This window comes from Echiichthys vipera, assembly GCF_963691815.1.
Source record: "Echiichthys vipera genome assembly, chromosome: 5".
Taxonomy (NCBI): Eukaryota; Metazoa; Chordata; class Actinopteri; order Perciformes; family Trachinidae; genus Echiichthys; species Echiichthys vipera.
In genome coordinates, this window is record NC_139830.1 from 19372541 (window position 1) to 19388766 (window position 16226).

The window sequence follows — 16226 nt, forward strand, 5'->3', positions numbered from 1 at the left end:
TGGTAATTAATGCATTATAAATACTTAATGGCTACATGGCAGTTAAATACATAATTTATTTGAAATGCATTCTCTTTTTGCACACTTACACACAGTCATACACATGCAACAGTAAGCACCCCAAACCTGTAACATGTATTGATTGTTATGGAAACAGCGCCCATGTGTATTCTTGTCACATTTATCGTCATGCCTGACATCCTTCAGGTCTTATGCAAAAGAAAAGCTATTTGCATGTACCTGTGAGAATTGACCACGAAGTTGCCTCCTACATTTGAGTAGCAGGAAGCTATAAAACACATTGTTGCAAGAATACTGACTGTGCCAAAGGCGAAGCTCTGAGATGACAACAGTTGCATTTGTCTTCTTAACACTGTTCACTTGGATAGTGACATCTGGCACGTGGCCTAGACTGGACCAGTGTACTGAGCTAAGTCAGTATGGGCGTGATGAAGAGACAAGGGGCTGCAGCTCAAGTGCATCATATAAAAATGTTGTTATTCATGGCAAAATTAAACTGACACTGACATGTGACAGGTGAGTCAATTGATGCTAAATTGCATTTTTTTTCTGTTTTCTCCATTTCCTCCACTTGTATTTTGCTCCTTAACCTGCTTTTTGTTTCGCCAAGGACTTGGCTGTACCCCATGTTTGGTTTCCCATAGATTAATCAGCAACTGGCTTGTAATTGAGGGATTTCCTCAGCAGGGAACCGGCCTGAATTATGTTAATTATGTATTACCACCATAATGAGAGACCCCTCAAAAGCCAATTAGACAACCTATGGGGGAGCTTTTATGAGTCAATTCAATTTGAAGTAATTTACTGTAATTATCTACAAAGTAGCAGTCTCATAGTTGGGTCATTATGCTTTTCATGTTGGGGTTAGAGTTGAAGAGGTTTTTTAACAATGTATTTGATTTTTAAATGTGTTCCTTAAGTTTTGCTACAAATGGTGAGCTGTTGGGTGATTAATAATATATGAGTGTTATGGATAAGTGATGCTTTGCTACATAATGTGATCATAAAATGATGTATGTTTTTTTTCCTCATCTGGTTAGATCTCCTGAAATGAGTGTCGCCTCAGAAAGGATTTTCAGACAGGACAGGATCCAAAAAGACTCTACCGTCTTTGCTGGTGTGACTTTGAGCTGTATGATTTTTAATAGCTGTGTGAACCTGTTGCAAAGTGCGAAGCAAAACAGGCACATCTGCAAATGCGTATTTTATCAGTTGTTGGTGTGTTTCTTGTGTAAGACCAGCTACCTGCTACCAGCAACAGAGGTGAGCACCACAATTACATGAATCATATCCATCATATTGCATGTGAAATTAAATCTGATGTTAAATTTAGGACAGTCCATGCCACATATATTGCCTTTCTACTTTCTTTCTTTCTTTCTGTGTGTAAATGTATTTCTGCTCACCCCAATATATTCTGAAATGAATTAATGATCTTATGTGTTTGTCTGTGATGTTCCTTTATACAGATAAAGACTGATTATCACAGCGTACATTTGAATTACACAAGTATCTGTCCTTCATCTGTTCATGTGAGATATATGGCTCACTGCACCCACATCATTACCCTTGTTCTAGTGGACAACTGGAAAACATTGGGTTGTATCTGCTTCTGTAAGGCCACAACCCTGCAAGGCTTTTTATACAGAGAACTTGGATCTACATTTCCAGAATTCTGTATCTTCATCTTGTCTGAGAGCCAAGTGACCCTCATGTCCTCAAAGAAGGCACACGTCAGGATGTGCTGTGTGCAGGTTTGCATACACATACAGTATTTCTGTGCAGTGCCTTTTTCTACCTCAGTCTCTCTAGAATGGTGTGTTTCACAGCATCATTAGTACTCTTTTCTGCTGGGCAATCTGTAACAAATCTAAATATAACACAGTACACTTTAAACACAGACTTGTTTCAATCGTACCAACTGTTTATTAGTTATAATTAACCTGATAAATACATTTTATTTTTAGGTATAGGTATTTTGAGAAATCTGCTGATATGAGAAGGATGTGAAAAGACATTGCCATGTGTGTGCATAGAAGTACTGTATTTTAAGGTTTGCACATACATGAGGACATTTTGGATAAAATATTCTATTCTATTCTATATTCACATTTTATTGTGTATATGATTGTATTGTGATATAGACATATATTGTGATACAGAAAATTCAAATTTAAAAAAAACGCCCATGGATGCAAATATAGATATCTGTCTTTTGTGTTTTTTGTTGTTTTTTTGTAGCTAATTCCGTGAATTTATATGCATTGATACAAATACCGTTTCACTATAAATCCAATATGACCATGGAGAAGTTGCCGCAGTAAAAGTGGAACAGTAAAAAGTAAAAGATAATATATTGTCGTATGGCCTAATCATATTTGCATGTAACTTACTTTCATATCTTGTCAACAGATGCCATCAAAGTTCTCTGCACCACACTGTCCAAGAAAAACATTTTTGACTCAAGAAGGTAATATATATATATAAAAAGCAAAGTCAATAAAAGTGTGATTGTATCTGTTTAAGCAGTTAAATAATCTAACACTTTTTTTTCCTCAGATAACAACAAATTTACTGTTTACACTGGCAGGGTGGAGAGTCTGTCGCCTTCAGCCGCCAACAAATGGGTTACAAAATATTGTCTGGCATCTGTGATACTGCTTGGAATCTACATGACAGGAAAAAAAATATCACCAGACAGTGTCAGCCATGCCCATGACAGTAACTTCACAATGGTGATGCTTTTCACGATGACCATGCAACATTTTCCCCCCTCAGTTACCATCCATCGGCCCTCTGAATGGTACCGGGTTGCTGTAAGGATCTCTTTTGGCGTCTGCCTCTCGTGTGTTCTGGGGAGAACTGTCCATGTGTTAATTACCTGCAGGGCTGCTCATACTGTCGTGAAATTGTTTCGTCCCACGCAGCAGCAATTTCGGACTCTGCCTATTACCATGCTGTTTATCTGGTTGACTTTCAGTTGTCCAAATAAGAGCATAAAACACTGGTTATTCTATGAGGGTAGGGTGGGATCAACACTAAGATCCTGGGCTATGATAGGGCAGATAGAGCTGCTGGCTACTTTGTCATTTGAGTTTGTCTCACTTTACAGTTTGCTACAATCCATCCTGACTACACTGAGTTTTCTGAATATCCTCTTACATGTGCTGCTGGTAACCTGTCTACAGTATTTAAGGGTACCAACAAAATATATATTGGTTATTAACATCAACAGGTTAATTTAAAATGTATGTATCATTACACTGACCATACTATTGTAACCAGAATATGATGTAAACATCTGAAATCTAAAGTTTAACCTATAATGAAGGGTAAACAGATAAAAAATAAAAATGCCATGTACAAATTAATTGTACTAGTCCCATTAACATGATGGTGTTCTTGGGGAATATTTAATTTTTGTCATTATTTATTTATGTATTTTTTTTTATTTTACCTTACCTTTAACATTACACAGAATAACTAATCCTCAACAGTGATTGAAGTCCATGACAGTTGATTGTCATAATTCTCTGTGGCACCATTTTTATTAGTTCTACTACACATTTTACACAATTTCTAACTGTAAGGATAATTTTAGTACAATGCTCTTTATAAGTTTATTAAAAAAAATTGTAATGGCGATGTCTCATGTGTTTATATTAATCGCTTGTCATGGCATAATGATGTAAAACTTTACAGTAAAGCATGTGGGTGAATACATTAAAACACAGTCAAATGATGTGTACTAAATAAACAAGTATAAATGTTGGGAAATGTGTAACTTTTCCTGAAAATGTATCTAATTAAATTATTATATCCCACTAATGACTTTAAAAACATTTTTATTCATCATTATTTATTTTTTCATCAGTGAAACAGGTGGAAAAAATGTTTTGGTACAAAAGGGCACCATTACCTCCATGTCCTAGTGCAGATTAAAATGCATTTCTAGCCGAAAGAAAGACATGACAGTAATGATTTGCAACTTGCTAACGGACAATATGAATTCTGTGTTTAGAGTTGCATGGGAAAAATGAAAGCTTACCTTTTTACCTTGCTTTAAGTGCCATTTAGAATGTAGGGTGGTGGTGCACTTCAGCCTTTTGCTGCCAAAGTATTACAACAGCAAACTTGAACCCCCCTAAAAAACAGTTTTTCACCTGTTTTCAGTGATGGAAAAGAGATAATAATAACTTTAAAAAATAGATATATATTTTTTTGTTTAGCAAGAATGTCCTGCCAGCCACCTGTTCTTATGTCATAAACACAGGAGAGAAAATTATTGAGATCAGACTTTCTTCTCACTTGCTTCCCAAACTTATACAGTGTTTACAGAAAGTCATGATAGCCTTTTGAAATGGTCACTTTATTTTGTTTTACTGTCTGAAATGATAATACATAAAAAATATATACACTATATAGTTTCCCAGCATGATTTACACATTTTACCTTGCAACATTCTACTGGATTCTTTTTTTTTTTCAAATTTCTGAAAATTAATAAAAAATGAAAAACTAGAAGAGCAGGGTTGAAAAAGTGATGAGTCCCTTTTAGAAGAACCATTATAAACTCTCTCAGGTATAACCAATCACCTTCCAAAATACACACCAAGTTAATTAGCCTCCACCTGACATCAACTGTGGGGGCTTTGATTCCTTTAGAATAAAATCAGCTGTTACTTGAGGATTCCACTCCTAGTAGTGCATGGTAACACAAATAATTCACCGTGGTTGGAAAGATGCTTTCAAAAGAGCTCCGTTGTGGATAGGCACAAGTTAGGAGAAGGATATAAAAACATTTAAAAGGCTTTAACTATCCCTCTGAATACTGTTCAGAGTATTGTCCAGAAGTGAAGGCATATGGATCCACCCAGACCGTGCTTAGATCAGGCCGCCCCTCCAAACTGGAGGACTGAGCCATGAAAAGATTGATCAGGGAAGCTACCAAGAGGCCCATGGTGACCTTGAAGGAGTCACAAGTCTTAATGGCAGATGTTGGTCGGTCTTTGCATGTGACAGATCACAGGTTCGACATGTATTGCAGGGTGGCAAGAGAGATGCCTCTTCTAAAAAAATGTCACGCCGAGTCTCATATTGAAGATTATGATGCCATGTGGCAAAAGGTTTAATGTTCAGATGAGACCAAAATTGAACTCTTTGGGCTGACCTCCAAGCGCTATGCTGTCAACTACAAGAAAAAAATAATGAAATAATGAACATGTAAACAATCTGTATACAATCTGCAAAAATGTGAGCAGGTTTATTACAAGACTGTCATATCTTGACTTTAGTTAATTTTATAATCTGTTGTTCATGGGAAGTCATTGATTATTAGCTTCATTATATACAAAAAGTCTGTCACAAAATAAATCAGGTTTGTTTGTTTTGCTTTGGTATGTTTTTTAGAATGGCTTTCATCTGGTTTTGCAAATTAATTAATTAATTTATGAAAATTGGATCATACAAGGTATGGATCATACCTTGTATGGTAGCATGCTGCAGTTAGAGTGTGTGTGTGTGTGTGTGTGTGTGTGTGTGTGTGTGTGTGTGTGTGTGTGTGTGTGTGTGTGTGTGTGTGTGTGTGTGTGTGTGTGTGTGTGTGTGTGGTAGGTAAATGAGAGATAGGCTAAATAGCTGAATGAGAGGTAGGCTTTTAAATGCTTCGGAAAAATATGTATACAAATCACGTCTGGTCCATTGTTTCATCATCTAATAATGCTTGAATGGAATTATTTTACCTCACTTCAAATGTGAACTAAGCACCTTTTTATGAATAATTACCACATAAAATGATTATCTGTTTTTCAGGATGTCAATAATTGATTGATATTTAATAGAGACAGGTAAATTATGCCTTCTGTCTTTTACATGTCAATCAGCAAAATGTGTTTCTTAGAAGTGCAGTGACGTGTGAAGACAACAAAAAGAGTCTTTCGAGAATTGAGAGTGTGCTTGCATTGGCTGCTGGTGTTTTTCATGAAGTGATAAAGGTCAGCTCCCAGGTCAGAATTGCATCAGTGGAGGGGAGGGTGGCTCATGATGGGTTGGATTATTATTATCTTATTCACTCTGCTGGCAAGTGCAAGTTCAGAAAACCAAACATGCAAAATGATCGGGCAGAAGGGGTACATGGAATTTTCCAAAGAAGGTGATCTTATTATAGGAGGAGTTTTCTCTATGACGAGTACACGAAAACTATTTGATAATGGCTACCAGGCACGTCCACATTACTACTGCACAAAGTAAGTGCTAATATGGTGAAATGTATAAAAACTAAAGAATGTAGAAAAATTCATATTTTATATGTGGATGTGATGGTTGCAAGATGATCTGCTGTAAAGAGTTGTTGTACTGTACTGTACTGTCTTTGCAGGTGGAATGACAGGGAATTAAAATTTGTCCAGACAGTGATTTTTACTGTGAATGAGATCAACAGAGATAAAAAAATTCTTCCTGGAGTGAGACTGGGCTACAGGCTGTACAACGGCTGTGGGACTGAAAACCTGATTCGAGCAGCTTTAGAAGCTGTAAACGGAGAGGATTCAAAGAGCTGCAGTGGACGGATCCAAGCTCTCTTAGGCCATTCATCCTCTGGAGTGAGTAAATACATAAACACCATTCTAAGCCCACTATCCATTCCACAGGTGAGAAAAAACAACTACAAACATTCATTTTTTAAAGATATATAGATATATTGTATTTAACATGTTTGTTTGTGGGTTTTTTTTAAGGTAAGCCATCTTTCAACCTGTGCTTGTTTGAGTGACAAACGACTGTACCCCACTTTCTTCAGAACTGTTCCAAGTGACCGCTTCCAAATCAGCGGTCTGGTGCAGCTTATGAAATATTTTGACTGGCGCTGGGTGGGGATTATTTACTCTGTAGGTTTGTACTCACAAAAAGGCACAGCTGAATTCACTAAGGAAGCAAAGAAAGAGGGTATATGTGTTGAATACACATTACCTTACTCTAAGGTATATGAAGTCCAGTTTGATGCTATTGTAGAGGCACTAAAGGAATCATCATCAAAGGTGGTTTTGTTGTTTATGTCCTTTTCCTATACGAAATTGTTCATGTCAAAAATTGAGAATTATAACATAACTGGAAAGCAGTGGCTTGGCGGTGAGGCTTGGATCACACAAGCAGACCTGGCTTCTGTCAAGAGAAAGAACATTTTACAGGGGGCCATGGGCTTTGCCCTCCCTCAGGCATCCATACCTGGTCTTGGTGAATTTCTGCTCAGCTTGAAACCTTTGGATGAACCACAGAGTGTTATAATTAAAGCTTACTGGGAGAAGTTCTTTGAATGTAGCTTCTCTCCATCAAATACCACTGCTTTGTGCACTGGCACAGAGGATCTCAGGACGGTCTCCAGTGACTACACAGACGTGACACTTTTCAGGGCTGAAAATAATGTGTACAAAGCAGTTTATGTGGTGGCATATGCCATTCATGCACTACTGCAGTGTAAAAATGGCTCCAATCCCACCACGGGAAAACCTTGTGTGAACAAGAATGAAGTTCAACCAAAGCTAGTAAGTCCTGCTAACTTTATTTAGGCATAGTGTACTTATCTATTATTGTGGTTAATGCACACGATAAAGTGTTAGGTATTAATTTAGGGTACCATTTGAATATTAAATGTCTTGCTACTTTGTCTTTTGCTGGCAAGTTTTATGTTTGCTAAAATGTTACACCATCCCTCTATAGGTTTTGGAATACATTAAGCATGTAAACTTCACGACACAGAGTGGGGCCAAGGTTCTCTTTGATGAAAATGGAGACTCAGTTGCCCAGTATGACTTAGTTAACTGGCAGATGAAAGAAGATGGCTCTGTTGAGATTGTGAATATCGGTTATTATGATACGTCTTTTCCGGATGGAAAAAAATTCAATATAAAAGATGACACCGAAATAGTTTGGGGAGGAAACAGTAATGAGGTAAAGTGAATGTTGCATGTGTAACCTGGGTTCTCTGAGTGAAAAAACTACATTTCCACCCTGCATATCTCATATGTACAGGGACAGCTGATGTGGATACTCTTTCTGCCACTACAGGTCACATGTTGTAAAAAGTAGCCATGTCACCTCCCCCTGTGGGGATCAGTCCCCACACATATGCAACATGTAAGTTGGAGAGGTAGTTTTCACACAATAAAGAAAAAAACATAATTTAATTTAATTTTGGTTCTTTGACTTCATAGGAACTTTATAGACTTTACAATATCTGTGGCATACAAAACATTTAGTTGCATTATTGCATGGTATGTTTTGCCTGATCAGGTGCCAAGGTCTGTGTGCAGAGAACCATGCCAACCAGGGACTCGTAAAGCCATGAATAAGTTCAAGCCTGTGTGCTGTTTTGACTGCTTTGAGTGCCCAGAGGGAACAATAAGTAATCAGACGAGTGAGTAAGGATTTCAAAATGCAATTAATTCATATGTATTTGAGTAAGGACAAATGAAAGATTAAACAATTGATTGTATTTCTGTATTATTTATTTAATTTTACAGATTCTCCAGACTGTTTGGTGTGTCCCCCTGAACTTTGGCCAAATGAAAAGAAAGACAAGTGCCTGTCAAAACCAACTGAATACCTTTCTTATAAAGAGATCATGGGAGCACTTTTAGCTGGGTTTGGCTGTGTCGGTATATTTTTATCTCTTCTGACATCAATCATTTATTTGACTCATAAGGAGACCCCTATTGTAAAAGCCAACAACTCTGAGCTGAGCTTCCTGTTGCTACTCTCATTGAAACTTTGTTTCCTGTGTTCTCTGACCTTCATCGGTCGGCCCTCTGAGTGGTCCTGCATGCTGCGACACACAGCATTCGGCATCACCTTTGTCCTCTGTATCTCTTGTGTTCTGGGGAAGACTATAGTGGTGTTAATGGCCTTCAGGGCCACAATTCCAGGCAGGAATGTGATAAAATGGTTTGGTCCTACACAGCAGAGGCTCAGTGTTCTTACTACCACCCTCATTCAAGTTGTGATTTGTATCCTTTGGCTGACCATCAACCCTCCATTCCCAAATAGGAACATGAAGTACTATAAAGAAAAGATCATCTTGGAGTGTGCCCTGGGTTCATCTGTTGGATTCTGGGCTGTGTTGGGTTATATCGGACTTCTTGCTCTCTTATGTTTCATACTTGCTTTTCTTGCTAGAAAGCTGCCGGACAGCTTTAATGAAGCCAAACTGATCACTTTCAGCATGCTGATATTCTGTGCCGTGTGGATCACATTTATCCCAGCATATGTCAGCTCTCCTGGGAAGTTCACTGTAGCTGTGGAAATATTTGCCATCCTCGCTTCTAGTTTTGGTTTGTTGATATGCATTTTTTTCCCGAAATGTTATATTATTATCTTTAGGCCAGAACAAAACTCAAAAAAACATTTGATGGGGAAAATACCACAAAGAACTCTTTAACCTGTAATTCAGAAGTTTCCTGTTAGTGTATCAACAAATACATTTTATTGTATAGTCAGATATTATAGAAATGCAATTGTTGAATTGTAATTCATGAGCTTTTTACTTGTTGTGATATGTTGAATTAATAGAATACGCTGACTCAGTTCTTTTTTTTAATTTGTATTTGATCATAAATAGTGTATTCATATGAAATGTAGTTTGCGACTGCATTACATTCATGCTGGACACAAAATTAGTATAACATTCAAAATGATGTTCAACTAAAATGTTTCATATTGCAATTGTTTAGTGGAGTGACTTCAGTAGGACACATTAAGAAATATTGTAGAAGTTCACAGGATTGGGGGCACAAAACAAATCTCAACATGAAAAACTCCAACAACTCTTATCAAAGTGTCCATCAGCAAGGCAGTTATTAATAAACTCTGTACTGTAGCCAATCAGTGGACCAGTATAGAAGATAGGTGCAAATAAAATAAGGATTGGGCAAAGGCATTGCATTTTGTTAATTAGCATTACATTACACATTAACATGTGTAGTTACCTTTACACTAGCACCAATTCTTTCATAAATGCAGTATGAAATGTTGCCAGTAGATGTCACTGTAGTAATTGCATTATGAATATCAAAAGGATGGAACCGTTTCTCTAAATTTCCTCCTAAAATAGTTTAGTAATCTGTAAAGCATTGTTTTGTCATAATTGTTGCATACACATACAGGCAGCTGAAGCATACTGGGAGTTTATAAAAGGGAAAATGGGAATTAGATACAGTACTAATGTGTTTGACTTCTGAGAGGTAAATTCCGTATATGTTCCTGCTATCATACCTTGCACATATCACACCAGCTAGACAATCGGCATCATTTTTGGAGCTACTGGCATTTGGCCTATTAATTAATCAACAAAATACAATGTCTTTGCGCAATCCTTTTATTTGCACCTATCTTCTGAACTGATTCCCTGATTGGCTACACTACAGAGTTGATTAATAACTGCCTTGGACACTATGATGAGAGTATTTGTTTTTTATTTTATTTTGAGATAACATTTAATTCCTGTGAACTTTTACAATATTTCTTAGTGTGTCCCAGTGAAGTTACTTAATTAAACAATTGCAATTTGAAACATTTTGGTTGGACAACATTATGAATCTTATACAAATTTGGTGTCCAGCATGAATGTGATACAGTCTTAGGTAATAATAAAATACATACGACAACCCCTACAAAATTAATCGTACTTACAGTGTATGCATGTCTTCATATGTTTATTAGTCATGAAGGTCAAGTTTGTCACCTTTAAAACAGATTTAATATGCTACTGTCATTGTGGCTTTTTCAAATGATTTCACATACAATATAAGTACATGAAGCAAAACAAACAAACACACACACACACACACACACACACACACACACACACACACACACACACACACACACACATCACATTAAACAAAACGCACAAAAAGAACAAATGGGCTAGCGAGAGTTACCACATTTAATAAGTATCCTTACAGTGTATGTGGCCTTTGTCTGAATAAACCAAATGTTCACTACCTCGGCCTGTCTGCAGATGAATACTTAAGATTCCTTTTGACCTGTGGGTAGGCTTTGAACAAATGACAACAAAAAGCACTGAAAGATACACACAAAACTATTGTTTTTTAATGATATCATATAGGCTTAGATTTGCACATAATCTGGTCTGGTCAGTAGTCAAGCTCTAATGTCACAATGACATCACTGGTCATAAGTTCATGAGTTGAATGGAAGATAAATACAAGCAGAAGGTTTTGAAATGGTTTACATATGGGTTTCTGTCATGAAGCACCATTTTATTAGCTGAAGAAAACTCTGGCTGTTATTATGCATTTATTTTTGATTCATTCTTTGTGAATCTTCCTTACGTCATTTTTAAATAATTAAGTCTATATTAAAATGAAAGTATTCATTTTAAATCATAAAAAGGTGATTTAAAAGTCCTCTTTGAGTAAGCTTTATAAAAAGTAATGATTTGTATGTGTGCATATGTTTGCCCCAAATTATCACACATACACAACTGTACATAGTGGCAGTCTGGCAACAAAATGTCCCTGATAAATTTAAAACCAACTAATCCTGCAATATTTACCTAATTGTGATGCAGAGCTCCACAAAGCCTTCTTGGCCGTGTCCTACATTGATTTAACATCCTCCAAATCATTTTCCTCATTATGAAGCTCAATGCTAGTAGATTGCAGCCATTTAACAAGTGTGTAATGTAGTAGTGTCAGTGAGCACTAAAACGTAAATTGTGTGGTGGTCTGATTTTATACTATATACATATGGATGAATCCTTAACATATCCGTCAACTTTCCCTTTTGTACAAATCATACCAGTCTAAGAATGCTGTGCCCTGTGGGAAATAAATCAACCTTATTATGAAGAGAGCAGGTCTACCTGCTTCTGACGCAGTTGTTATAAGAGCTGTGTCTATCTCTATCAAAGATGCAAAGCAAACATGCATGCACTGCAGAGAGTTGTTATCTTATCTCTGTATGTTTTTAACCTGAACAGAGTTAATGGCTGTGAACTGTTTAGTAGGTTTGGCATGCCAAGCTTGTTAAAGCAGGGAGACATAATGATCGGGGGTATTTTCCCAGTTTTTAACAAAGAGATAAGCAGCACTTCTACGTTTGAGAGTGAGCCACCTGGATCAAGGTGTGCAGGGTAAGTTTTAAAGTCTGATTTACTTAATATATGCTCCTGTACTTTTTCTTTTACATTTATAGCAGCAGCTCTGTAATTTGATAACCTATTTCAAGCACCTAAACCCTTTTAGATTTGACCTGCGAGCTTTCCGATGGACCCAAGTGATGATATTTGCAATTGAAGAAATCAACAAAGATACCGGTCTCCTGCCGAACATATCTCTCGGTTATAGGATCCTTAACTCTTGTGCATCTGCTACAAATGTTTTACGTGCTGCACTGACGCTGGCTAGTGGACCAGAGGAGATAGAACTGAATTCCCCTTGTCCTCCAGCTATATCAGCCCTCATAGCAGAGTCAGGATCATCTCAGACTTTAGCTGTGGCTGGAACTCTCGGACCATTTCAAGTGCCAATAGTAAGAGATTAAATGATATGTTTTAGTTCATTATTGTTTTGAGATAGTTGATGCTTCTGTAGTGCTCGTTTTTTGACACTTTTGGTGTTCTTTTTATAGGTAAGTTACTTCTCAACATGTGCCTGCCTGAGTGACAGAGCTAAATATCCCACATTTTTTCGGACAATCCCCAGTGACTACTTCCAGGCAAAAGCTTTAGCAACTCTGGTCAAACGTTTTGGCTGGCAGTGGATTGGGGCAATACAGTCAGACAATGACTACGGGCGAAGTGGGGTCATGGCTTTCACTGAGGAGGTTAAAAAGCTAGGGGTTTGCATTGCATTTGTTGGGACAATTCTACGTACGTACACCATGGATAAGATTCTGGATGTTGTGGAAATGATCAAGCAGTCATCTGTCAAAGTCATTCTTGCTTTTGTTCCAGAGGGTGACTTTTACCCTTTGATGAAAGAGGTTGTGAAACAGAACATTACAGGAATTCAGTGGATTGCTAGTGAGGCCTGGATAACAGCAGCTCGACCTTCCACGCCTGAAATCTACCAAGCTTTTGGTGGAGCCCTGGGATTTGTAGTGCAGAAGATGGCTATTCCAAATCTAAAACAATTTCTCACGAGCATTAGCCCTTATACTGATCCAACGGCAGCCTTTCTGAGGGATTTCTGGGAAATTATGGTCGGCTGTCGACCTGTTTTACCGGGGGATCACTCACGTACTAAGGCAACGAATGAAATATGCACAGGCTCTGAGACATTAATGAATTCCCAGGATGTGTTCTTCAATGTCACACAGCTCAGAGTGTCCTATAATGTGTATAAAGCAGTTTATGCCATTGCACATGCCCTACATCAGCTGGTATTCTGCAAACCAGTTGGGGAAAAAACAATGAGGCCATGTTTGAATACATCAAAAATTCTGCCCAAAGAGGTGAGAATTAATGCAAGTAAAATATAGAATACCTCCTGCAAATCAGTGATGATGTATTTTTATGAAAGTACTCATGTCAATATAAACACATAGAAATGTCTAATTAATTATCTGTTCCTTTTCTCAGGTCACTGATCACCTACAAAGGGTGAATTTTAGGAATCAGTTTGGGGATAATGTGTTTTTTGATGTCAATGGTGACCCCCCAGCTTCTTATGATATGATTAACTGGCAATTGATAGACGGACAGGTGCAACATGTCACACTGGGTCATTTTGCCTCTTCTGCCAATGGTGATTATGAGCTCAGCATCCAGGAGGATGAAATTGTGTGGAGGACAGGGAAAATGGTAATTTCTCATATATTTTGAAGCATGTGTTCTGGAAAATAAGTTCGATTGAATACGGCTGCACTATTGTCATATTGTTTTATTTTGTTTTGTCAGGTTCCGACGTCAGTGTGCTCTAATGTTTGTCCAGTAGGAACCAGGAAAGCTCAAATAAAGGGAAAACCTACCTGCTGTTTTGACTGTATCCCATGTGCTGATGGAACGATAGCCAACTCAACAGGTATCAAAATCATGTATGCCATACCAAACGTTGTTAAAAAATACATATGTCAGTATTATACTCTATACTCTACTACAGTGAAACCTCTTGCTTTAACATTCATTGAATTTCTGCAAATTTAACGCTCAGACGCAGAACTGATTAATTCTGATCGTGTTCAACAGGTGCAGCTGACTGCACACCTTGTCCCCGGGAATTCTGGTCCAATGAGGAAAAAGATGAATGCACTCCTAAAACAACTGAGTTCCTGACATATCATGAGCCGATGGGAATAGCTATCACAGTTGTATCTCTGCTAGGGGCCTCCCTGTCACTGGCCACAATGATGGTCTTTTTCCATTACAGAGAGACTCCTGTGATAAAGGCCAGCAACTCTGAGCTGAGCTGTTTCCTGTTGTTTTCTCTTTTTTTGTGTTTTCTCTGTCCTCTCACTTTTATCGGCAGACCCACAGTCTGGACATGCATGCTGCGCCACACAGCTTTTGGTGTGACATTTGCACTTTGTATTTCCTGTGTCTTGGGAAAAACTATTGTTGTTGTCACAGCTTTTAAAGCCTCATTTCCTGGCAACAAATTTGCAGGAAAGTTTGGTCCTGCACAGCAAAGGATCATAGTTAGCTCATGCACTTTGATTCAGGTTGTGATATGTGTGTTATGGCTTAAGTTAAGCCCACCTTATCCAGACATGGTTTTCAGATACACTAATAATAATATCGTGTTAGAATGTAACACAGGATCTGAGGCTGCTTTCTATGCAGTCCTGGGGTACATAGGGATCCTTGCAATAATATGTTTGGTCCTGGCATTTCTAGCAAGAAAGTTGCCTGATAACTTCAATGAAGCCAAATTTATCACGTTCAGCATGTTGATATTCTGTGCTGTCTGGATCACCTTTATCCCAGCGTACGTCAGCTCTCCCGGAAAGTTCACTGTAGCTGTGGAAATATTTGCAATTTTATCTTCTGCATTTGGCTTATTAATTAGCATTTTTGCACCTAAATGTTACATTATATTGATCAAGCCAGAAAGAAATACCAAGAAACATGTCATGGGAAAAACTTTGAACCCTTAAATATGATTTTTTTTTAAAGAGATATTACTACAATCACTTCTACCTTGTATATAATGCACTGTAGAAGTAGCATAAATGTAAATCAAGATCAAATTAATAAATGTACATAATGTATGATTGAAGATCGACAAGGCATTTTGTGGTGAAGGTGAAAACCATGAGTAGAAATATTATTATTATATATTTGTATTAATTATTACTATGATCATTTACCAGTAGTTGATGAATGATCATTTTGTATTGTATATTTATTGAATCAATGTAATTTTAGTTGACACATCATTCAATTATGTACTATATACATTGTTATTGTTCACAACTGATTAATAATTCACAATGTAGTACTCTACAGTAGAACAATGCATTGTTTTGTCTGAAGAATATTTTTTGTGGTTTATTTTCAAAACTATTTTTTTCCTAAAAATGGCCTTCATATTTAAACATTTTCCCAACATTATGACCCCATTACTCTGTTTACTTTAATATGTTTTGAAGCATTCTCTATTAATATTATGAATTCATATTTTTACAATCAAACAAAAAATAAACTGTATTTTGTCTGGAGACAGAAATGACATCCATTATATTCAATACTAATAATACAGAAAACCTCTTCAGAGATGAATAGCAAGAAGAGAAAATAGCAAAAATATGAGCAGACACTGTATATTTTGTAGCTCTGCCCATATAAACTGGGGGAAAAAAGTAATCCACACTGTCAGCATGCTGAAGGTGATGAACTTTTTCCCCATTAAAATGATCAGGTAGCTTCCAAGCCAAAGCACATGTACATAGGCCAGGATGCCGATGTATCTAAGAACACACCAGAAGCGGAAAATGCAGGAAAAGAAGCTGAATATGTGCATAAGTATGAAAAAGTTGAAAATGTATAATAAATAAAGATACAGTAAATAATATTAAAAAAGAAGAAATTGTGCGAAAGGCCAGCTCTGTGAGAGCCAATCAGAGGCCAGCTCTGTTAGAGCCAATCAGAGGCCAGCTCTGTCAGAACCAATCAGAGGCCAGCTCTGTGAGAGCGAACCAGAAGCCAGCTCAAATCCTTTAGTTTTCTGTCTTTGACCACCTCATTTCCAC

General features: G+C 37.3%; 2 protein-coding genes across 2 annotated transcripts; both read left to right on the plus strand.

Annotated features, from left to right (window-relative positions):
- Positions 1 to 6062: 6062 nt before the first annotated feature.
- Positions 6063 to 9450, plus strand: LOC310947520 (extracellular calcium-sensing receptor-like; the record flags this gene model as incomplete). The annotated part of the gene is made up of 6 exons (XM_083914347.1): positions 6063 to 6265; positions 6397 to 6667; positions 6755 to 7558; positions 7734 to 7964; positions 8307 to 8430; positions 8537 to 9450. 6 exons carry the CDS (start codon positions 6063 to 6065, stop codon positions 9448 to 9450), a joined length of 2547 nt encoding a protein of 848 aa, XP_083770473.1.
- A 2509-nt stretch (positions 9451 to 11959) lies between these two features.
- On the plus strand, positions 11960 to 15131 carry LOC310947444 (extracellular calcium-sensing receptor-like; the record flags this gene model as incomplete). Its single annotated transcript, XM_083914232.1, has 6 exons — positions 11960 to 12168; positions 12281 to 12566; positions 12666 to 13490; positions 13618 to 13839; positions 13936 to 14059; positions 14224 to 15131. 6 exons carry the CDS (start codon positions 11960 to 11962, stop codon positions 15129 to 15131), a joined length of 2574 nt encoding a protein of 857 aa, XP_083770358.1.
- Between the last annotated feature and the right edge of the window lie 1095 nt (positions 15132 to 16226).